The sequence below is a fragment of the Balearica regulorum genome, chromosome 1 (genome assembly GCF_011004875.1).
Source record: "Balearica regulorum gibbericeps isolate bBalReg1 chromosome 1, bBalReg1.pri, whole genome shotgun sequence".
NCBI classification, from domain to species: Eukaryota; Metazoa; Chordata; class Aves; order Gruiformes; family Gruidae; genus Balearica; species Balearica regulorum.
The window spans coordinates 95,644,651-95,669,926 of NC_046184.1; the positions used below are offsets into that span (position 1 = coordinate 95,644,651).

Consider the following 25,276-nt stretch of genomic DNA (forward strand, 5'->3'; position numbering starts at 1 on the left):
AGGTCTGGACGTTTTTTCTGTTGAAAGCATGTACAGCTTTTTCCACCCACTCAGTGTTACAGAAGGATAAATCTGTCCTTCATCTATGCCCTTTAAAATTATAACTTCTTTAAGGGTTTGTGTTATTTTGGGGGGTTTTTTTGAGGTGATTAGTGCATGGTTTTTACCACAAGTAAATGAAACTCATTCACAGAAAATAATATCCTGTACACAGTTATACACATTACAGTCACAGATTATGATTTGCTCTGTTGGTGAAATCTAGCTGGTTTCTTTGGGAATAAACACTGCTAAACCCAGCAAGCAGCTGGTCCAAGGAGGTGTGACTGCAGTATAGAAGTGTGGCAGGACACTGCCTATTGATTAGCTGTGGACTCTGCAGCCTTGATGAAGGGCGAGTAGGAAGAACATGTTTCTGGGATACACACTATTGGATGGACAATTTTGGGTGGCAGAGGGTCAGTGGAATCCACATGGTGCACGTCTGCAAGTTGCCAATCAGACTTGGATTCACCAAATATTTTATTTCTTGCTTATTGGGGTGTACAGGACTATTACAGAAATACAACTGGAGCTTCTGTAAATGTTTCAGAGCACAGGTAAAAAAAGAGAAGGAAACGCTATGCCTTCTCCACACAGATTCTTCTCTGCTTGCTGGAAACCCCATTTGCTGCAGAGGGGAATGCTGGCAGCAGATAGCACGCCAGTGGCAGAAGCTGGAGAGCTGAACCTTAGGATAGTTTTGCATGAGTAAGCAAATGCCCAGGTGAATGTGCAGGCAATGGAGAGGGTGAGGTTTGCACATCTGGAATATACGGAATAGTAGAGATCTTTTTTCTTTGTTGTAGGATTACTTGACAGGGCAAATCATGATATGAAATAGAGGAACAACAAGCATAGTTTAAAAAAATTACATTATTCAAAACTGCCATGCACTAATTTTCAGCTTGGAAGGATCCTAGACAGGCAGAAGGGAAGAATGCCGACAACTCACAAAAGGAAAGTGGTTAGAACAGTGTCTGCTGCTGAGATTCCTTTGGATGGAACGATTACAGTGACATTGATTTAACTACATTAAGTTTTCTAACTTTTTGTGTTACCTTGTTTTTCCTAATTCCTAATTTTCTTTTATTGTATTTGTTTACTTTTAACCAGAGTGATCAGTGATTTTTATTTTTTTTTTGCTCATGCTTTACAAATTATCCTCTCATTTGCTTTCTCATACCTTGATTTTTCTCTTGAGACTCCTTCATGCTTAAGGAAATGTAAGAAATATATACATGTTTTGGGAAGTACATTCTTTGTAACATATAAATTGTTACTAAGTTTTCACTTATCAAGAAACTCAGTATTCTTTTTTATTTACTTTTAAAATGGGAGGTATGGATAATTCCTGTCTGTTACTGCACTGCCAAGCCTTAGGTGGGTTAACCACGCAATTTTCACTAAGTAGAAAAGGTGCAGAAAGCAAGTGAGGAAAAGCTAGTAGCTTTAATGCTGCTGTTGACTCTGCCAACATGGCTACGGAGCCCTTCCATGTATTTCATTTGGAGTAGGTGTATTCAGGGTCAGACTTTCCTATGATGCTGTAGTCTTTGTGTGCTTCCTTGCATCTGGCCAATGCCAGGGGGAAGAAAATGCTGCTTACTGGCTGCTTTTCCAAAGCTAGGGGCTTGCTTCAACTATTTTTCCTCTGTTTTGATGCAAGAATTGAAGCATAGATCAATAACATTTCTTAGACAGTGTCTAATTCCTAAAATAACTGTATATGGAAGGTCTATCTGCCCTTTGTCCTCTTACCTGCTTATGGCTCCTCACAGACCAAAATCTAAAGGGGTGTACTTACAAGGGATACTTGTATATAGACAAGCTAGTGTACGCTTTACTAGCACGTGTGGACCATAATGTGTGTGGGAGAAAACTCTTTTTCCCCTGTGTTTTCCGTAGTTGGAGAGGAGCACCCTAGGTCAGGGACTCAGGTACGCTACTGTTTTTTTGTTAAATGGTGATCCCAGTGGAGTCTTAACACGGTGCTGTGATTGCACCTTTCCAGAAAACAGCAGTTAACTAGGTGGGATGCAGTGACCAGCTCCTTGTCATCTTGTGGTTGCTTCTTCTTGTTGGTTCCATCCTGCACAGGCTGATGGGAGGAGGTTAACACCTGTGGTAGGAAGGCAGCCCAAGTGTCTCACCCTATGAGAAACAGTCCGTTCGCTTCCAGGTGCCCCTGGAAGGAGCCAGCAGGTTTGGGCCCGCTTTGCCGTCTCTACTCCGGTGCCACCATGATTGCAGCCCCGTTTCCCAGGGCTCTTGCTGCAGTTGAGTAGCAGCATGTTCAAGGGAAGGATACAAGCGGCAAAAGTCCAGCCTCCTTTCTCAGAAGGTCTTCTCCTTTGATGCGCTGCCAGCTTGGCATTGACTTAAAATCTAGGATGACAGGCCAATATACTCTTACTTAGAGTACCAAAACAAAATCTCTCACAGTTCTGATATGAAAAACATACACTGTTTAGCCTTTTATTCAGCATTTATGTATAAATTATGTGTTTTTTCTGCACTATTAGCCTTTGGGGTATATTGATCCACACTGTCAATATCAAGTTATGAAAAAGCAAGAGGGTAAGCTCTTTTTTTAGTATGCTGTCTATTGACTTTTTTTAAAAAAGTAAAAGGATTCATAGCAAAATATAATAGGGGATTTTAGATAATTATTTTTGAGCTACAGATTTTATTTGACTTAGTAGAAACTTTTAAGTCCCTTTAAGCTATTGGATACACAGCAGCATTGCTGACTAGCATAATGAAAATATAAAAAACAGTCGGGGTAGTTTTAGCAAATGGAAAAGTGCTTTGGAAGGGCAACTGAGAAGCACAACAGATGTAGACTGCCGGAGCAGCCAGAGGCTCACCTCAGAAAGAGTGAGAAGTTTCACCAAGCTACAAAGGCTTTGTTCCCATTTTGCCTGATTAGATATACCCTTTAAAGTTGAAACTCATTGCAGTATTGACTGAGAAACTGCTTTCCCACATTTGCTGCTCAATCTCTTGGCAGATAGCTTGTATTATCAAACTTCAGTAAGCTACAACTCAATTCCCTGGCAGATGTGCCAGACCATTTGTAAAAAATCACACCATATGTTGGTAACTATTTTAATAAAGTATTTTCAACTTTCCAGTATGTTAAAAAAAAAAAAATCATAGTTCTTATAGCTACATCTTGAATCGAAATATTTATAAGATATGTTGGCCGTCTTAGCTCTTCCTCTGAATTATGAGAACTGTCCTAAGCAATTTTTTGTAAAAGTTTGCATTAAAGTAAATCATTAACAGTTACCTTTCAGCTGGAGCATCAACTGTTGGAAGGATAGCTTTTTTCCCACTGTACAGTGTGGGAAAAAAAGCACAGCTGGGTTTTCTGATGCTGACCACAGCTTGCCAATGTTGGACGTGTGTTTTGACGTGGTTCCACCCAGATCTTCTGGAAACATTGTCTCTGATAGCTTTATACTAATTCAAGCATTTTTAAGTAGGTAGGTGTTCTTTCCCTAAGTCTAATTTGTAAATATTTGCTTGGAATTACACTATATTTTTTCCTACTTACAGCAACACCACTATATATATATATGTAACTTTTTTAAAACTTGTAAGATTTACTCAAAGGACTTGAAAATTTAAACCTGCAAGTCAGCCTGCAAAACAAATCTGACTGGCTTTGGATTAGGACCAAATCCAGAAATTGCAGAGTTACATAATTCTGAGCCAAAAAGCCAGGGTTTCTGTAAAAAAGTGTGATTAGAAGGCCGTTGAAATCACAGGTGATGTTTTGGGGTGGTGGTTTGTGGAAAGAAGCTTAGGACTTTCCCTTTAAAAGGAAAATTTTGCTATAACAAAGCCCATGCAGTACAAAGACACTAGTGGCTTTCATGGGTTTTCCCTTTAGTAGATTTTGGAGACTTCCTGATTTAAAAGGGACCGGATTAAAAAGCAGAGATGTGTGTACTGCTGCCAAGCAAACCAGAGCTTTGCTGGTCCCGCTATTGGTCTTAGCAGTTTCCTTTGTCTTCTCAGAGCTGGGCATTGGAACAGAGGCTGAGGTGGGAAGATAGGAAGGTTGATGTGCTGACACAAGTAATTCATTTTGCAGTAGCATTTTGCATCCGTTACTGAGCTTTAAACTGCTCATTTGGTCTCAAGCTTTGCAGGAGCTAGTGCTAGAACAGCTTTTTTATGTAGTTTGAAAGCTTTGCTGACTTGGAAAGCAGTATCTGTTTTACTTTAAGTGACAATAATGCATTTAATGATGGACATTAGAATTTTAAAGGAGTATGACTATGTACAAATTTCTTTTGCATACCTATCAAAAATTCTAGAAACTTTTGATGGTTATGATTACTGTCATGATTATTGCTTTATGTTTAACATTTGAAGTTCCTAAGCTGACAAAAGGTTATTAGTCATCATTATTTAGATGCAATCGAGGCGTTTTGGTACATTCAGACTGAAGAAGCTTTTCTTCTGTATGTTCTCCAGTGTGCTCCTTTAGCAGCAAGGATGATAGAAAGTGTTCAGAGAAATGCCCAGTGTGAGCCTTCCTAAGGTAATGCTTACAATAATGATCACCCCTGTAAACTATGCACTGTAGCATCTACTACAAAACCGTCTGCTCTTGGAAGGACATAACTTTCTAAGATTTCTGCCTTGCAGATTGAAATTTCCCTCATTCTTTTCAAAAGCTGGTGCTAAAATCATTCCAAATCAAGCTACAAACAAAGCTTGCAGGAAGGGAGTGTACAGATGCGAAAGCTGTGTGCTGGTGTGGGAAGCAGGGGAAATAGCCACTGAAATGCTGAAACAGCTGGATGTTTTGAAATCTTAGGGCAGAAATAGCCCTCAGTGAAATAAACAGCAATTGAGTAGTCTGGTTTGTGAACGGGCACACAGCACCCAGATTTAACTGTGGTTAAAGTGCTCCGTGGGATTTTGGACCTAATCTCATGGAGGTCCCAGCCTTGAGCTCGCGTTTGGGGCTACGTAGAAAGCCAAGCTATATGCATGTGTAGGAAAACTGTGCGTCCTGTGCAATACACAACTGGCTGAACTATAGAGCAAAACGCCAGTGAGAGGCATGCGTTGACCTCCGTCCTCTTGAAGGAGAGAGCTGAGGATATCCTTATTGATAAGGCGATAGAGCCCATGCAGCCTTGGTCAGATGTGACAAGTTATGAGAGCTAGTTTCTAATTATAGCTATTTCTTTGTACATTTGATTTATATGGAATTAGAAAGGAGTAGGAGCATATTAGTTGTTAGTGTTAGTAGGAGCGAGGATTTCTGAAGTGCTGATGTGCTTCCTTCAGGATTTTTTCTTCCTTTATAAGGAAAAACTGTGTGTTTTAAACAAGCGTAATGCTTCTTGTAAGGTAATGATAGCTGAATTCTGCTGGCATTTAATGCCTGCTCTCTGGTGTTTTCAGTATCTCTTTAACTTTAAATACCCTGCTTGTTTCCTGATGTGTACTGCCTGATGCCTTGATGTTGGTGGGTGCCAAGCCCCATCTCCCTAATCTGCCTGAGTACTTGCCAAAATCAGTGTTAGGCACGTAAGTGCTCCTGTTTGTGTGGGTTTGGCTGCTTGTGTCTTTGGAGTTAAGTAGGTGTTTCTTTGACCAGCTGTCAAAAGGAACTCAACATCTTCCAGAGTCATAATCGTGTTTTAAGTTGGATCTTCCCCAAAAAACTGCAGACAACCCCGAATGTGCATTCCCATTCAGTTACTTCACATCTTCAAAGAGCTCAGGTTAGCAGTGATGATTCCAAAGGGTAATTGCTGTCCATTGCATCAGTGCTTATAAGATGATAAAGAATTTTTTTCCTTTGGTGTTAAAATTGCCTGCACTCTAACATTATTTAGGGTTTAAAACTTATTGAAGGAATACTCTGATGAAGTATGAGAAACTCTTCAGCAAGTTCTCTTACATTCTTTTACAAGTGTATGTTACATTAAATACTGTTGGATATGTTTATCTGCTGTTAGTTTTTGTCTTGGATAATATTGATGATTCTCTTGTAACTAATAGTCCTTTTGAAGTCCTAGTCGCCCACATATCAATTTGTTTCACTATTTAAACAGGTAGAGATAAGAAACAATATACTGTTATATAACTTGTATCAGATAACGTATCCGCAAACACATACTGTTTTGTTTTTAATCATATTTGTACGATGAAGATAATCAATATTTGAATTTTCTTGGAAGTGTTTGCCCTGCTTCCCTATTTTGATGCCCAGCATATGAAACAAAGAATGATCGTAGCCACCAAACTGAAATGGGAGCTGCCATATGCGTGAATTTTGATAACGCTAGCCTTTTTTTTTTTTTTTTAAACTTGCTTTAGCCAGTCTTTTGACATCCTGAAGCCTATCTTGTGTTTTCTGTGCTATGTCTGAAGATTAATGGCCAAGGGCATGTCTGTGTGAGCTGTGCGTAGGAGTGCCTGTTGTAGCTCATGTGAAGAGGCTTGTTTTCAGTAGAGCAAGCTGGATCACAAGAATGAGCATGTTCAGAAAATGGCACCTAGGCCTCTGTTGCAGGGGTCTGCAGGCTCAAGGCTGAGTGGTGTTTGGCTCCCAGGCTGTTGTGGCTCAGCAAAAAGGATGATTAAAGTCCCTTTATATCCATACAAGACTTACCCTTTTTTCAGCTGACTTTGTCAGGCTCAGGTAGGGAAACATGAGGTCCATGACATATTTGCTGTATTTTCTCTGCTCTCATGATCAGTGTTGTGAATGTCTTGAAAGTTTACTAAATGTCGCAAGGAAAAGAGAGGGAGAAAAAGTAATTAAAACTTGAGTCCTGTCTGAAAAGTCCAACTACTGTGCCATGTGCAAGGTGGCCAACCTACTGGAAAGCAGCTTTTGCAGGATGTACAGGGAGTCCTGGTAGACACCAAGTTGAACATGAAGTTTGCTATGTGCACTTGCAGCAAAGAAGGTTAATGGTATCCTGGACTGCATTAGGGAAAGTATTGCCAGTAGGTCGAGGGATGTAATCCTTCCCCTGTACTCTAGCACTTGCGAGGACGCATCTGGAGCCACGTGTCCATTTCTGGGCTCCTCAGCACAAGACGGACATGGGCATGCTGGAGAGGGTCCAATGCGAGACGATGAAGATGTTGAAGGGACTGGAGCATCTCTCATATAAGGAAAGACTGAGAAAGCTGGGACTGTTCAGCCTGGAGAGGGCTCAATGTGTACAAACACCTGAAGGGGGGGTGGAAAGAGGGTGTAGCCAGGTCCTTTTCATTGGTGCCCCGTGACAGGACAAGATGCGATGGGCATAAACTGAAACACAGGACATGACTCTGAACATCAGGAAACACTTTTTTACTATGAGGGTGACCAAGCGCTGGCACAGGTTGCCCAGAGAGGCGGTGGAGTCTCCCTCCTTGGAGATATTCAAAAGCTGTCTGGGCATGGTCCTGGGCAACTGGCTGTAGGTGGCCCTGCTTGAGCAGGGGTGTTGGACCAGATGACCTCCAGAGGTCCCTTCCAACCTCAACCAATCTGTGATTCTGTGAACTCTCTTAATTTTTTCTCTAAATAATGCTTCTAATCAATTGGAAAATACTTTTCAGTGTTAAAATCCACCTTAAGGCATTATCAGCATCAACAATTGGGACAGTAAGTACCTGCTGTCAAGTCTTGTCTCATTCATTCATAGCTGGACACTTTTTTTTCCTAATATGTTTTGCATTGGACCAGTACCTAGCTGGCATTCATGTACTGCTTTGTCCTTTACAAAAAAACCAAAACCAACAAAACCACAAAACAACAAATAAGTACCGTTAAAAGGTGACTACTTGATCTTAAGAACACATAGTTACTGTTTTTGTGAAATACTGACATTTCCTGGCTGGTACGTAAATGGATGCTCAAGAGGACCTGTGTGTATGCCTATATACCTGAAATTCCTTTAGTGGGGAGGACAGAAAGAAAAATCCGCCTGTTGCTACTTCAGAGCTGATAACAAGCAACTTAATATTTATTTCATTAGGCAGAGGTTTTTAGCCTCCCACAACATGTTACGTACAAGCTAATCTGTGCTAACTGAAGATAAGATGGGAGGGCCAAAACCTCAAGTAAAGATTTGGAGTGCCAAACCTGACTTAAAGTTTCCAAAGTAGTTACCTGCAGTTTCTGAAGCAGGCGCTAAATAGACATAATAGCACTTGGGTTTGGACACTTCCATTCCAGAAACTGCTATTTGACCTCCCCTGCCCGCTGCTGCTGATTGCTGCAAAGAACTGTAGTGGCCAATGTGTCCTGCTGTTCTCTGGTAATGAGACCTTGCTCCTTGGGTCAAGAAAATGTAGTGGAAAGCATCATTGTGGAACCTGCCAGGCCAGAAGCATCAGCAGTAAAAAAAATAGGTGAGGAAGGAAAATACAGGACATTTTCGTAGATGTAAAACATCATTTAAATCATTGAGGAAGGCTCAGCTGCCCAGATTTCCATTGCTTTAGTAGCTGGAAATAAGCTGTGCTGTGAGGCAGCCAAGCAGGCTGGTGAAGATGAGTTTCGGACATTGCTTCTGCTATTCATAGTTCTCAGGTACAGGTTCATAGTCTCCAGTGGATTTTGCATATAAAGGATGTTTAAATGGCCCTTGGTCTGTTTTACATTTGTTACAAAAATGTTGCTCTTAAGCTCTTTAGAAAGATGTTTGCAGCAAGAAAAACATTCAATATTTCAACTGGAAGGTAGAGGTAGAAAACATGGCTACTTTACACACGCTTCCTACAGCTTTTGTTGTTTCTTTGAAGAAACATCAGCTCCCTGATTTTTAGATGTTCACCTTCTATCCATTTGTCTTATATGACCCCGATGATTTAAAAATAATAATTAGTCCAAATTATGACCTGCATCATATACTCAAGGTGAGGATCTCAAATTACAACAGCACTTCTGCCTTTACACCACGTAGTGAGATTTTTTGTTTAGTCACCCAAATACGTGGGTACTGTTTGGTTCTTCCCGTGATACACAAGCAGAGAAGGGGACAAAGCAGATAGCACTGCTGGGGGGACGTGGAAAGTACTGTAATTAACAGCATCAACAGCAAATGCTGTCTCAATTTAGCAGCGTCCTGCTAGGATCTTGCTCTGGGTCATAATACCTCGTGATGCTGCTGCTTTCTTCCTGTGTCCGAACCTATGTGGAAAGGTTTAATCTGACTTAAGAGTTTCTTCAGCAGTGGATCAAAGAGGGGGAAAGGAGTTTAGAGTCACGTCAAGCCTGTTCAAACGTGTATGTAAAGACATGGAAGGAAAGTGAGCTGGATTAACCTGGTATATAGCCGTAATTCATAGCTACTTCAAATAGAGCTTCTGGCATACATGGGACAAGAGCTTGTCTCTGAATTAGTGTTGTTATTAACGGCGCTGGTTCAGTTTTAGAAGACAACATCTGAAAATGATGCAGGGGAGCTGGCTGAGCTCTTAATTAGATACAGAAAGGTGCGTACAGAAATACAGGGTGTGATGGGCAGTGACTTCTTGCAGTGTTATTCCCTACGGTTGCCTTTGTGCACTCCTGCAGTTAATGAGATACGAGGGCCTTGACATTGACTCTGTGTTGTGTTAGGGCATGGAACAATTTGTTATGTATTTGTAGATTCCTCTTTCATTTTCTTTTTCTTAGAATGAGCTAGAAACTATGTAAAGGGCTCTCAGAAAATGATGGTTGATGGTAAGCATTGTCATATAGTTAAGCAATCATTTTCATCCCACTATTTTCCAAATATATCTAATAGCAGCAGAGAGGAATTTCCAAATTTGTTGAGGTGGTTTTTTTACTTGTTTGTTTCTTAAATGTATACGTTTGCAAAGTGGTTTGCAGAGATTACTGCAGTTCCTGCAGTGAAAGTTTGCATTTACTCAACTAGTTTGCACTTCTTAAATGTTCTAGATTTGTTGCTACAGAAGTAGGAGGAGAAAATTTTACAGCAGGACTTCCTGTATTCTTGTAAGGTCTGTGTCTCTCTATTCAAAATAAAACCTATGTCTTTCTGGTTCTGTGTTAACAAATTCCTAGAAAACTGTATGAATTTAGTTTAGGCAGAACTTATGGCAAGACGTGATTTTGGGGCAGGTTTGTAAATCTTAAGGAACGCCTTTCAGATAAAAGAGTTCTTAAATCAGAGGCCGATCTTTCCTTTTATCAGGCCATTCATCGATTATCTGCTCCTAGTACTATGAATGTAAATCCTTTCCAGAAACAGTTTCATTCACCCTTGTGAGGCTGTCAGGTCTTTGGTAGCATATACTTACTACCTTAGCAGCCTGCAGGGGTTAAATGGATGTCTAGGAGAGAACAACATGACAGATCCCACAGGGTCGTTTTGGTTTCCCCTAATGACAGGGAATATCTCCTAGCAGGAGAAGCAGTTTCTGTTTTTCCATGTGATGCAAAATACAATTACAGGATTTCAAATTACTAACTGAGACTTGACTGGAATTTAAACGGGCACTACCCAGCTTACTAATTGAATATATATTTGCAAGTCTTTTGTAATTTTGCATCCATGGGAGAGAGGAACCAAAAAGGACTGTTTTTTCCTAGCTCTAGCAGAAATGAAAATTAGGATTCAACTTGCAAAGCTGAAGTTGCATTGTCCCCCTCCTGGAGATGAGAATAAGTGTGAGAGAGGGCCAAAAGAAAATTTTGTTCCAGCTTTGAATTTTACTTCCATTTATAGTTTGAATTTGTCAAACGTTGGTCCTATTTCCATAAAATTGAAGTTAGCTGATTTCTTCAAAAAAACATTCATTTCAGTTTTAAAGATTGCACTTACTCAGCACCATCTAGTGGAGTGACTGCTATTGTCATTTAGAAAACAGCTAGTCTTCGTAAACCATATAGCAAATTAGAGCAAGCGATCCTTATAGTGTGAATAATGTACTTGAAGTATGTTCATGACTATGTAACAGAATCAGAAGATTAGCAGTTGTTTAGTTGAAAATGAGTGCTGTGAAGGATAGAAAGTTTAAGAAGTAGTGGTGCCTGCGATCTCCTGTGTTCCTTTAGTCCATCGAGCTCCAGCGTGCTTCTCTGCCTTACCATGCGATGCCATCCAAGATGTAAGCTTCTCTAAGGAAGAATTTTAGAACACTATTTCCTTGTGCAGCACCACACAGCACAAATCACTGCCTAGTTGTCACTATGATACAAATGATAAATACGACCTGGTGCTAACAGTGAGCTCTGAAGTCCACATTTGAGGGAAATACTGTGGAGTCTAATTTAAATGGCAGGCAAGGAATTCAGTGTTTGGCTCTTTGAAAATACCTGATTTCATTTAAAGAAAAAAAAATCCCTTGGGAAGACCTCCCTATAGAGGGCACATATGCACTCAATAGAAATGTCAGGTCATTCCAGCAGCTGCCTCGGGACTTGGGAAAAGATAAGGGGTCTGAGGCTCGGGTCTTTGAGGGTGCATGGGAATAGGTTTGCTTTCTCCAGCTCTAGCAAAAAGGGCTCAATCTGCAGAAAAATGAATGTGTCTAGAAGGATTGGGTGTTTCTGCGGCCGTGGCTACATCACCAGCATCCTACTGCTCTCTCTTACATAAGGTTTCTTTGATTTTGCAGCTCCTGATGCAAATGAAGGGAGAGCAAAGGGGGAGGTCTTGAGTCTCTGGCCAGAAGATCCTGACAAAAGCCGCAGAGATACAGGTTAGGGCAGGCAGCCAGCACGCTCAGTGACACTGGGTGAGCACCAGAGGCAAAACCTCCCTCCAGTGTAAGGAGCAGCGAGCATCACTGAGAGCAGGGGTAACTATGGAAAACAGGAGCAAAGCAAAGTTGCATGATAGCAAATGCACGAAGTTGGAACATCCTCCCCTTTAAACTTCCTTGTGTTTTAACATTTCATCACTTTAGGGTCTGTTGGTTTTGTTCAATTCCCATGTTTTGGACAATGAAAATAAGTGGGTCAGTTTTATTTTGTAAATTTGAATGCATTAGCACAACAACATTGTGCTGAGGTTTCCAAAAACGCTATTCTTAAATAATTCAGAGAAGCATTTCATTTCATTTTTCCAAAATCTAAATGTGCAGACTAGTTCGTTTCCCAGGTTTAAGGGAACCCAACACTTAAAAAGCACTCTTTCTTTTCTGAGTTTTTAATGTAGTGCAGTAGTCAGAATATCACTTGTTTGCTGGCCTCCTCACAATATTGCATTGCAACATAACCTCTCCAAGCAGAAGTGGCCGATTTTTCAGATGAAGAAAATAAAGGTGTAGGGATTTTCCTTTACAAGTTTTAAGTTTGGGACAATAGCTGTGCATACTGATTGTAGTGTATGTGTTCATCCAGTTGAGCAGGTGCAATCCTGTTTGAAAATCCACTTGGCCCCCACTGACTGCAGCAGGAAACGTGGGTCTGAAAAGGTCATAATGTTTAAGTAAATGAATTTAGTGTCAGAAATCCTGTTTTGTTAGAGGTTTGGGGATAAATCCTACGTGCTGGAAAATACCCATTTACAAAGGACATGGCCTCTGCTTTTGTAATAGCTGTGAACCAAACATTAGCATATGGGAATTCAAGAAAATGCTTAAAATAGTTTCCTCTCTTTCTGTTTCTCCTCTAGCTCTGGGATTGTACACAGTAAATGCAGTATATGGAGATACTATTACTATGCCTTGTCGTCTAGAAGTACCAGATGGTCTTATGTTTGGAAAATGGAAATATGTAAGTATAGCTTACCTTTACATTCATTAGAGATGGTATAAGAAGATGTGTATTTTTTGTGTGTGAGATTACAAGACTCCAATCGGTAGGACTTCTGCCTCAGATACGAAGACATTCATTCCTGTGTTTGTAAGGCTGCAAGATTCCAATCTGCATAATTTCTGCCAAGCATAGATTAGAGGTTTGAGAAATTAATCTCATTGTTCAAGAGAAATAATTATTCAGGAGTTCTCTGCCAACCTGTATTAGAGATCTGGCATGTTACCCGGTGGTGTCTCGCTCGCTTGACAGAGCCATCGTTGTTCATTTGAATACTTTTGAAGTGGGTTGCCTGAAGCAGGGCGTGCTTCATCCCTGGGAGAGCGCTGTCCTCGGGTCTGGTTGATCTGACAGTCGCTCAGTACTGTTTCACGCTTCAGTGTGTTTAATGCACAGCAAAGAAGAGGGCAGACCTGACCTTAGTAGAGTTGCTGGTGGTTTCACTCTGCCGTTTCTGGCACATGGAGAATAAAGGCAAAAATGCCAATGGTCTCCTGGTTGTCTCAGCCTGCAGTAGGGTGCACTTCTCCCATATGTGATTGGTATCCGGGACCAAAAGGAGAATAAGCATATCAAAGTCAAATGAAACCTGGAAGCATATGTGGAAGAAACCGCCAGGATACCAAACCCTTTTTGCTTCTCAAACTGACATCGGGACAACTGGTTTTCCTGCTTGTTCATATAAATCTTCTCTCATGCTCAAACCAAAATGTTACCAGCAATAACAGGTGATGTTTACTCTGACAGCGGATTTAAAATTACATAGTTCTCTCTCTCTCTCTTTTTAAATGGCATCCACCTGCCTATTTTACAGCAGACTTCTCTGCCACTGGGGATGTTTCACAATCCACCCCTCCTGGCTCCTTCCCTTGTACGTGGAAGTTTGCAGCTTTTGCAAACCTCATCCACTCCTGCTCCACAAACATGTTTTGGGAAATGAAGTCAGAAGTCTGTGGAGGACGTTTTCCTAAAAGGGACAGTGAAACTGTTTCATATAAGCATTTAGAAGATGCAGGACCTACATTTTGTAATGTGCTTTTTAGTCTGCTGACTTTTCTTGGGAAGAAGTCTTATCTGTATGAAGAGCAAGGTTATTTTGAGAAAAAGAAATGCATTATCTCTTTCCAGTGTGTTTGCATTGCTCATCTCAGACAAGTACGAAGCAGCACATGGAGATATTATAGCATCTTCTAAATGGAAAGGGGCACAAAATCTAACGTGCAGAAAAGCCCGTCCAATTGCTATTGGATGAAATTGTTGACACAGCCCATGCAACCAAGTGAAAGCGATATCTGTTCTCCCAGGGCAGCTCCCAGCATGGCAACACTTGTTTTTAGCATGGGGAGGGTTTGTTTAGGGTTTTTTTGGTTGGGTGATTATTTCGTTGGAAGAAGGAGGAACTCCGTTTTCTGCTGTGCTGCCTTGGGAGCAGCCATTTGGGTTGCTGGTGGGAGCCCAGGGGCACTGGGAGACTGGCACCGTGGCACGAGCAGGTGTTGCTCCCTTCAGTTTCTGCCTGTGTGTACTGGTGCCCTGGGTAGGCTTACGGGCACTTGAGAGCCAATTTTGTGTGTATTGAGTCAAGGCAATGCTTGCTTTCCTGTGTGACAGACGTCTAGAGTAATCTGAGAGTTAAAAGTGGGAGAGGGACAAAGACTATAAGGGAATTTAAACTTCGCGTTAACTGTTGCCTCCTGCTCCCTGCCCGGCTCTGACACCACTCATCTCTTGTCACAACATCGTCATGCTTTTGTGGGCTCTGCAGTCAAGCTGAGATATTGTGCTGGGAACACTACTCGCATCAGTGGTGCAAGGGATAAAAGGGAATGAAAATCTCTTCCTGCCCCCAGCACAATACTGAACGTAATGGTGGAGTCAGCCTTTCACCTCACTTTAAATAAAGGCAGACAGTGCCTGTCCCTGCTTGGGGCAGGGAGGGAATGAAGTCCTGCAGAACTCAGCCTGTAACTTTGTCTCTCATAAAAATAAATTTTTTATACGGTAGGTTTGTGCAAGGCTGTCAACTTTGTATTCCTGCTTAGGATGGCAACTGCATACTGATTAATATAAGGAGGATGTCTAGAAAATGATATTTTGCTGATTATTTTGAGATGCCTAAATAACAATATTTGATTGTATGTATATTCCCATGCCACAAGCTCTTGGGTCCTTTAAAAACAAAGAGGAAAAAAACCCTAAAAACTAATTTAGAATAAAATAGGCAGTTATGCCTGATTAAATCCTGCATTTGGAATGAAGTCTGAATATCCCAGACAAACAATATGAATATGTAAAACAATCATGAAAAAAGGAAACTGAAGCTTTCGAGCCTAGCTCATGAATGCTTCTATTTCAAATACTTTTTAACACAGATAGACGCAGGTGGTGCCAGAACCACCAGTCTTCATCAGAGAAAGCCCCATGCTATGCTGAGATTGAGCCCAAGGATTGAAATTATTTCTGCTGATGATATTCTCAATGTGTACCACGGCAGTCCTAAACTAGCTCTCATATTACACTGAATTTCTTGTTTCTAATGCAGAAATTAATCAGGAAAAAAGCCATCTGATGTAGTTTTCAGATTTTTTTTAAATTATGGGTTTGTACCAATTGCAGATCTTCAGAAGTTCTCAATGAGTGTTTATGCAAAATAAACTGTTTATCCTTTTATTATAGGAAATGCCAAATGGATCTCCAGTATTTATTGCCTTCAGATCATCAACAAAAAAAAATGTACAGTATGATGATGTACCAGACTACAAAGACAGGTTGAGTCTCTCAGAAAACTATACATTATCCATCAAGAATGCAAGAATCAGTGATGAAAAGAGATTTGTATGTATGCTAGTTACAGAAGATGATGTTTCCGAAGAGCCAACGATAGTCAAAGTCTTCAGTAAGTAAATCTAGTTGTTACTACTGTTAACATTCATCAGCATCTGAATCGTAAATTACGGAAACTTCTGTTTAAGGGAAAGATTAAAGCCAAGAAAGTAAGTTTGGCTGAGTAAATTACTAAGACTAGCAAATTTCTGCAGCTTTCAAAAATGTAATCTGCTGGTGGCATTTACGTAACAGGACTGCCTGCACTTGCAGTTTATTCATGATAAGTGCTGGCTCAAAGAGAATTTTAGGCTTTGATAATGACTCACTTATGTGATGTCATTTGGCCTTGGAAATGAAAAATGTAAAATTAGCACTGATTATTTTCCATTTGTTCTCCGAGTGAATTTTTCTGCAGGAGTGAAGCATTAACTGTGTGCGGCCTGCAGGATTAGATCAGCGGGGAAGTTTAAAGCAGCTCCAAGCAGCCAGTGTGCAACAGTATGCACTGTAAGGGGGAGAGCGAGAGGCTGAAAAATTAGTTTCTAGCCCAAAATGCTTATTTCATCCCCTGCTGAAATACCAGGAGGAAGACCAGTCAGCAGTTCTCCTTTAGAACACGACAAAGTTTATTGGCCTTTGATATCACTACTGACCCGATCAGAAGGCTGATCCGCAGTGCAAACCGGAGAGCCCTGAGGCACAGTCCTGCTCTGAGCTCGCACGGGAGTGGAAGGGCACATTTTTATGTTTGGGAAGGGGCAGCCTGATGCTTGGCTCAGAGAGAAGGTGTCGGGGAGTCGTCGGTGGTGTCTGGGCAGAAGTTTGTCAGTGGCATAAAAGAGTTTGAAGCTAGATCAGGAGTCAACAGTAATTCCTTTCCCTCGTTTCACTTTAAATTTGACTGCAAGAACAATCGAATTAATGACGACAGGGAGGAGAGTGCTCAGAGCACTCATAGTAAACACAGCGCTTCAAAGGAAATGATAAAGAATTATCATGTTTATTTATTGCACAGCAGTAAATATGTAGATGAGACAGTGGTATATGGTGAAACGAAATTCTAACTGCTTGAATTACTGTGTACTGTACTAAATATTAACACAATGCTAACTCAGCCATGGAGCACAGCTTGTATATTTTATTGTAGGCATTAATACTAATAGAGCAAGCCGCTGTTTACTAAGGAAGATAAGAATAGAGGATGCCACGCATGCAATATGGCCGACTGCAAGAAAATATGGCGCTGCAAGGAAAAATTACTTTTGCAGTTTTTCATTTTGAGTTCACAACTTTATTTCGGGTTGTCTTAACATTTCTTTGTGTTTAACTTCCTTGAGTCTGGTATTTGGCGTTTCGGTTTTTGTTATTGCTTGCTTGCTTGTTCTAATTACGAAAGAGTTGAGAGTAGCCTGCAAGCTTCATTTATTTAACCAGTGGAGTTTCTAAGTCATTGAATCATAGATACAGAGCTAGGCTGCAGCAGTGCGAACCCTCATAAGCCAAACGTCTTGTGTACCTGGAACTCAGCTGTATCCCAGAAGTCGTGACTGAAGCTGGGTTTCACTGGAGCTTGTCATGTCCTCAGCTGTGCTACCTGCTTAACTGAGAACTAACGAGCTGAAATGGCTCATTGCACAGGTACCACCTGCTAGTATCACTCGCTGGACTACTCAAACAAGCTCTACCAGCTTTCCAGATGGATCCTGTCAGCATCTTTTTTGGGAATTAGATGGCCAGTTTCCAAAGTGGAGCAGCCCAGTGGACAAGAGCTGCTGTCCTGCTACACCGATACCTGGCTTTTGCAAGCAGTGAGCTCTTTTTCCCCTATTATAGGGCCTATATAGAGTTGAAAAGTACTCTGGCAAGCTCTTAAGCCGAGAGATAAGCAGTGTGCTGAAGTTGCAAACCCACCAAAGTGAGCTCTGCTGTTGCCAAGTTTAAAATTTCTTCTCGCTTCAGACGCCGAGCATAGTAAATGCCAAATAAATCTTTTATAGTGAATTACCTTTTTGCACGTGCTGTGGCTGTGGGGATCTGGCAGCAGGCGTTTCCTTTCGGAGGCTGCTCTCGGAGAGCAGGTGGTGGCCTCTCAACTGAAGGATCTGCACCAGAGCACCCAAAATGGGGAGAGCGACACAGAGCAGAGGTCCTCTCCTTCCCTCAGTAGGAATATAGCAGGGGGTTCCAAAGCACAGTGTAGGTCTTCCCGAAAGGGTCCTGGAGGAGATGAGAGATGAAAGGAAACAAAGCCGAGGTGGGAGACGGCATTGTGGTTTGATCAGCTGGTGACTGTGACAGGCAACCAACTAGGTCTGTTCATGGGACCCAAAAATCTGAACCAGAAGGCCTGTTCATGGTCTTGTAAAACCTCATTTGCTTGAATTGACCTGAAAATGCTTTGTCCTTGACAAGTTCTTACAGAACCTTTAAAACTAACAAAACAGAAATAAACATGCACTCTTTTTTTTTTTTTTTTATCTTTGTTAGGCCTTTGAAGGAATTGCTATGGTCTTGGTGTATAGCTTTGACTGGGTTTTTCTAGTTTCTTGGGGTTTTTTTGCCACAAGCAAAGTTGTTTGAAAATGTCAAATGAATAGCTGCTTTTACTGCCTTTCATTTCCCTTTTGAGCTGTTCTTGTTCCATCCTGGCTTAGCCTTCCAAGCAAAAAATATCTGTGCATTTGTGCGCACACAAATACACGCGCACACATACACACACGTGCAGAGCAAATGGATTGTTGTGGAAACATGCAGGCTTGCTATCTCTGTGACAGTGGGAGCAGTACACCTGCATGTTAATAACTTCATCAATGTGTAGAGATTTTAGCAAGATGGTGTGAAGTTCACTTTGGGCTGCAGTTGCTGGCATACATTAATTCATAGAGACCTTGATTTGGGAGAAAGGTTCTGTAAGCTGGCATGGTTAAGGATGTTTCAGTCTGTAAAAGTGTATTATATGTACACTTATTTAAGCAGTACAGCTGGGGTGTAGAGGCTTTCTTCGGCTGTATAAACAGTGATTTATTTTTTTTCCCTTCACTCTTCCCCTCTTCTTTTAAAATTGTAGGGAAAACTGTTTCTTTTGGAGATAAAAATTTGCATTCCGGGCTTCAGGCCAAACTATTTTAACAGACAAGTTATATAGTCTCTAGAAAGTAGGTTTTTATGATGGAAATGCTGATAGATCCTCCACTTCGGCAAGCTAAGAGGTCCATCTACCATAATAAAAGTAAATAAGAAGACATACTGGCACTGAAGAAAAAGTTTATTTTTTTTTTAAGAGAGTCATAACTAACTCAGAATCAGTTCAAGTAATTACACTTAATCTCTATCATCTGAATTTCTTATATGTAACAATCCCAGTTAGGAAAAATAAACATTAGAAGAATGATTAGGTTGAATTTGTTCCTTTATAATGTGACAGCTCAGCTACAGTAATATCCACAGTAAAGCTGCTTTTCTGTTGCTATAGTTTCTGTACCACTGGTTCCTTTTCCAGCCTGTGTGTCACATAAATCAGATAGATCAGATTAGGTTCTCTCCTCCCAGGTGCTGAACTAGTCTGCCTGGCTAAAATATGTGTTGTCAGTATGCATGGAATTCATTATGGAAAGTATGACACATTTTAAGGTGATGGTTTTTCCTTTTCAATCCATTTGCTAATATTGAGGTAGAAGTATCTCACTTTTTCTTCTTTTAATGGCAAAGCATAGGTAAGACTATGCCAGGCCAGATTGTTCTATTTAGTCTCAAAATCCATGTATCTTTTAGTAACCTTTTGTTTTTCAAATAGCTGTTTGTGCTCCCTTCACTAGTACTTTTATCCTATTTGTGTTTTAGAACAACCCTCTCAACCAGAAATCTTACATCAAGCAGACTTCTTAGAAACAGAGAAGCTACAAATGGTAAGAGCAGCATTCTCCCTCAAAGTTATGTGCCTGATGGTTGCCTGAAGTCCCTTTACAGTCAAAATGAAGAGAGGTGATGGACTGAGGCTCAGAGAGGGTGCATGTACGTGTATGCACGCACGCCTGTGAGAGAACGTGGTCTATAGCCAGCCTGGCCACCGAGCCACTACTGTATTAGCCCTGCCTGATGTGGCAAATGGGGGCCATCCTGATCTTAGACCCACCTCTGAACCCTCTTTCAAATTGTGCCTAAGCCTCACTGATGGGATTTGTCCTATTTTTAAAAAAAATGACTGGGGCTAAGCATTTGAACTTTCTAGAAATCTTTACCCAAAGCAGCATAAGCAAAAACAGAATTATGTTAAAACCTAGTGGAGAAAAATTGACTAATTCCTATGTGTTTTGCAGCTTGGGGAGTGTGTTGCACGAGATAGTTATCCTGAAGGCAATGTTACGTGGTACAAAAATGGGAGAGTTTTGCAGCCCGTGGAAGACGGTATGTTTCAATAATGGCCAGCATCCCTGAATCCACAGACAGGTGTATGAATGAAGAATTGTGCTTGTAAGAGTTGCTCTGCTTTAATCTAGTGTACTATTCCTTTGAGGAAGACTGCTTATATGGAAAAATGAAACTGGAAGGAAACTTTTAGGCCTTTCAGAGCACCCAAGCTACACCATATAATCTCTTTCTTTCAGTTCTGGCTTTAAAACCACATCATGGGGAGGAGGATTGCCTTGGTTAATGCTATTGCAAAGCTATTCTTGAGCCCATGTAGCTAGTAGAAACCTATATCTAATTTCCAACTTCTTATAAGGTATTAACTGTCTCAATTTCATACGTGTCCAATTTTGTGTTTTGGACCATGAAGATCATCATCTCCTTATACAGGTATTTATTTTCCAGGATATTTAGGAAGAACATTTATTTTCCTCCTCCCTTTCAACTTTGATTTTGACAGGCTGATCAGAACACAGTATTTTACCTTCCATAAAATAGAGAATACTTACAAGATTGTTAGAAATGTGATCCTAAAAATTGGGTTTGCCAGCATTTTTGAGACCTTCTTTCTGTCTTAGAAATTAAGCTGAGATTTGTATTAAAAAACCCCACCAGTTTGCAATTAGGTTTTTGTTTTGATTTGATTTAAAATATACAGTATGTTAGGAGCATGTTGTTGATAAAACATTTCTGGTATACGTCAGTGGCAATAGTAGAGGAAAACTGTACAGTCTCTTGGGTAATTTGTCATGTTGTTTGCGTGATTGCAGCCTGTAACAAATACAGAGCAGGCAACAAAATGTAGGAAAAAGGTTGCAAATTCTGTCTGTGTGACACTGAAACAGTATTTCCTTTTCAGTTGTAGTCATAAATCTGCAAAAGATTGTGGACAAATCAACTGGACTCTTCACCATGACATCATCTCTTCAGTATATGCCAACAAAGGAAGATGCAAATGCCAAGTTTTCTTGCATTGTGACATATTATGGACCATCTGGCCAGAAAACAATACAGTCTGAACCAGTTGTCTTCGATGTTCACTGTAAGTTATTAAAAAGCATCTATTGCTGTATGAAGTCTACCTCAGGGGAAAAAGCAAAATCAGAGATAGTTTACAAAATTATAGAGACATTGCTGCTTGGCTGTTGAGACGGTTTCTTCAAAGCTGGTTTGCAGCAAGAAGATCTGAATACATTGTCTGTGTAATTTTTACTTACCTTCAGATTTACTTGAGATTTATTTCTTTCTAACAGTAGAATCCTGAGTATCAAGATTGCATTGACAAGAGGAAAGTGGTAACCACAAAAAGTTACAATGAAATGGGCTTTTCAGAACTTTAACGGAAGTTAGAGTGGTTGATTTAGAGTGACTGTCCGTGCCCCCCTGAAATATGCAATAAATACACACTATAGCTTTTACTATACTCAGATGTTTTTCATTTTTGCAGAGTCAGTGCCAAACAGCTAACCCTGGCAGACTACCTTTGCGCACAAACACACACACACACAAAAAGTAGTAGTTTCTCTACAGCTGTAAGATGCTGATTTTTACATTTAAAATGTAGCATTTGAATATTGGATATATCAGTAGTACAGAATTTGTGTAAATAGTTACTTCCAGCTGGCCCAAGTCCTAAAGCAACTCTGTGTTACTGACTGAGATGGAAATTGTAATTCTCCTTTGAGTAAAGAAAACAGACAGTTGGCAAGGAAAGGTCAGAGAGAGAAAGTGAAAGAGGCATTTCAAAGTCTTGTAAAATGACACTTCTGAAGGACTGTAGAAGGCAGCAGGTCATAGCATATGAAGAGGATCAGGAGATATGCAAGATGCCCAGTCAGGTGTTATCTTTCTGTACACTTCAGGTAATACCTCAGCTTGTAAAAGAAAAGTCTCTGTTTTGGGAATGATGGAGTCTAAGTACACAGTCCAGACATCTAATAGGACCTTAGTATACATTGTGTAACAACTCTGTAATCCAGTTAAATACAAAGGAAATTAGTAATGCAGACCGGATTTCTGCAGCCAGCAGGTGTGCTCCATGGCCTTGAAAACAAAGTGGCAGCGTATGTTCTACCTAGATGATTAGTTGCTGCTTCTTCACATGTAAAGTTTGTTGAGCAACAGAATAGGGGTTCAGTTTTGACCTTGGTCAGATCAAATCAAACCTTGGAGCAGCTGCTCCTTGGTTTCACCTGGAGAAACCAGAGTAACTTAAGGTCACCGTTTCACCAGCTGTTTCTCCAGAAGGACAACTGGCAGTACTAACAGAGAAGAAAACCTCTGGGATAGTAACTGTTTTCCTTTGAAACAACATAGAGATTTCAAGCCTGCAGACACCAATTCCATCACTTTGAAGCTAGAGATTTGGTTTGGTTCTGTTTTTGTTTTAAAGTTGGGTACCAAATCTCACTGGGGGGGGGGTCTGTCATCTGTGGAGCCCCATGAGCGTGGATAACTCCTGCTGTGAATGTCACACAAGTGTAATGACCAGAAAGCACTTGTTACTGTTATTTGCCAAGAGATGCTCTGCTGTCCCCATTTCCCCACCACTTTCATGCACTAGGCTACTTCACCAGTTGAGGACAAGGCGCTTGCAGATTTCTGTGATGTATGTGCTATGTGCACTTGCAATTAAGAAAACGTGAAGGAAAAAGAAGGCTGCACAGCACTGCAGAATAGTCACTGCACCAGATATCACATGCACTCCGTGTTAAAGATTTAAGGCTTGCTGGACTAACTCTTTTAATCCTGGTCTAGTAACACACAATTTAATTAAGATAGTTCTTCCTCCAGAGATGGGCAGTATCATTGTACTGCCAATTAGCCAACAGTGGGAGGCAGGCACACCCTTCAGTACCAGATAGGCCTCAAGTATTATCTTTGGCTTTAGAGTATGGGGTTACCCAATTTCCTTTCTGAGTATTTTCATCTGCTGTAACTTCAATTCCTTACTCTGCTCAAATGCATCTCCAAATGAATTTTTGAAACTCTTTATTAATAGGCATCCAAAGCTTCAACAGATGGATTTCTTGACTGACGTTAGTTGATGATAATGACATGTCTGATGTGGTTTTGTTTTTTAATTTGGTTCAGTGATCCTAATTAGTTTCTTTCTCAATAAATGTGATTTTTTTTTTTTTAATGTGAGTCAAATGTAATGCAGATGGAAAAAAAATTACAGAGTCCAACTCTTAAGAAATGGAAGTCTGTCTTTCAGCCTTTTTTTTCAGATTGACTGTCAAAGCTATCATGTCGTCATAAAGATGACCTTGCTGTTCATTCTGGTATCTAGTGAGATTCCTTGCAACTTACCTATTTATCATAAAGAAAGGAGGAAAGCATGCTTAGAAGTATGCCTGCACAAGATGTTTTCAAAGACCTGTTCAGTCAGGGTTTAAGAAATGTTTTACTGGGGTTTTTTTAGCTCTGGGTTAGTACAGTCTCTAGTACTCAAGTGTTTAATAGCTAGCTGATATCCTGGAAGCAGCCAGCCACTGTAACCTAGTATAAGAAGAGTGAATTAGCTCCTGCCGAGATGGGTGACTAGTTGGAAATGGATAACTTAGCTCAGCTAGCAGTAGTTATCGGTACTTAACTTTGGGCTGTGGTTTGCAGCTGTAGCAAGCAAGCTACTGAAAGTAACATGAGTAATACAAGAGAACTCCTGGAGCTGGATGGGTAGATGGTATCTCAGATATCTAAATTACCTAGACTCCAGTTGTGTTGGGCTCTGCTCAGCATTAATCAGTGTAAAAAGATAACATTTGTCACGCAAACTTTCCAGTCATGCCCTGTGTTAAGGATCTGTCTTATCATGGATAAACTCCTTTACATAACAGATTAGACTCAAAGACACTTCATACTGATGCTGCTTCCAGCATTGGTATTTTTCTTGAAATTACGCAGAATGATGTCAGTTGTGGCCGTGGCAGGTCTGGGATAGCAGATTCATTTACTATATACCTAACTGCCTTTTGGTGCTGGCTCCCAGAATTTTGCTCTTGCAGAAAGCAGATACAAAGGTTTACAAAAGCACAAGTTAAAATGCGCCAAGCCAGGTATATGTGCCACTGAGAGGTAAAATATACCTTCACCAGGCTGCTCCTATTTATTAGTGAAAGCATGGGAGCACATTACTCATGCTAAGCAGCACTCAACATTGCATCGGACGCTGTGGCTTCCTGTCATCAGGTTGTGTCTTCCCCAGAAGGGTGACCTGTTCAGCTTAGAGAACAACTTAGTCTTTTGCTATTTACTCCTGTAGATTTATTTTTCTTTTCCAGCTTAGAGAATGAAATTAAAAATTCGCTCCTGGTTGATTGCAGTAGATAGAAGGGTAAGATATTCCTACAGGAAAGACTGCTGGTTTGCAAGAATGTGATTCTTGTTTAACTGTGTCCGGTTCTGTTCATCTCTGTGGGAAAACCTGTTTCAAATTAAAGTCCTGAAGTCTCTCATTATAGTTCATCCCTTTTCAGTCTTGAGACAAAGCCTAAGCAATTCCAGAGTATATCTAGACATTCTTTATGATAACTTTTTCACATTTGGTCACCTACACATAAACATGACAGGAGGAGAGAGAAGTTTCTGCAGCAGGCTAGCTTACCAGACAGCCCCCAAATGGGTTTTGGTGGTTTAGGTTTTTTTGCCCAGCAGCCACCAAGACGCGTGCATGTGATTCCTGGCCAGCTACTTCATCACATCTGTTGTATTCCACGCCAGCAGTGATGCTGGAGTTCCTTTTCCTAAGCAGGCAAAGCTGTGCTTCAGCATTGAACGTACTGAGAGGGAAGCTGTTTGGACATGGAAGGGAGCTGAGGCTGTTGCATCGGAAGGAGCGAGGATGCGGCTTGTTGAAGCCCGGCACCTCTCCTCCTGTGATGAGGAGTGAGATGCTGTGTTAGGGCTCTCGGTCATCGAGAGGCCACAGCAGAAAGCAGCTCCTGTTATTGAGAAATCCGATAGCAGAAGACCGACATGATGAATGCCTTAAGGGTCGAAAGGGCTGTAGAGCACATGCTTCACTAAACACACAAAATCAACTGTCAGGCAAGAGTTTCTCTGCCATGTAGATTTTTTTAATGTCTAATAAGGTGCACTGTACTGTGTCTTAATGCAAGACTGGCATCTTTGGAGGAATTTTATTTATTCGTTGAAATTAAAACAGTGAGAGTTATCTGCCCATATTATTTCCTTTAATTTGGTTCATTTTACTTTGTTTTTGAAAAATTATATTTAGGCTTCTACTTGGAAAGA

At 40.8% G+C, this 25,276-nt stretch overlaps 1 protein-coding gene across 5 annotated transcripts in view; it reads left to right on the top strand.

The window, feature by feature from the left end:
- ALCAM (activated leukocyte cell adhesion molecule) overlaps nt 1–25,276 on the top strand; it is a 126,028-nt gene that overhangs the window by 75,682 nt on the left and 25,070 nt on the right. For all 5 annotated transcript variants that reach the window (XM_075767239.1, XM_075767250.1, XM_075767220.1 and 2 more), the window contains exons 2-6: nt 12,648–12,748; nt 15,464–15,683; nt 19,454–19,518; nt 19,930–20,017; nt 20,880–21,062. In XM_075767239.1, the coding sequence (XP_075623354.1) occupies nt 12,648–12,748; nt 15,464–15,683; nt 19,454–19,518; nt 19,930–20,017; nt 20,880–21,062 (657 nt within the window). The remainder of the gene's footprint in view (nt 1–12,647; nt 12,749–15,463; nt 15,684–19,453; nt 19,519–19,929; nt 20,018–20,879; nt 21,063–25,276) is intronic.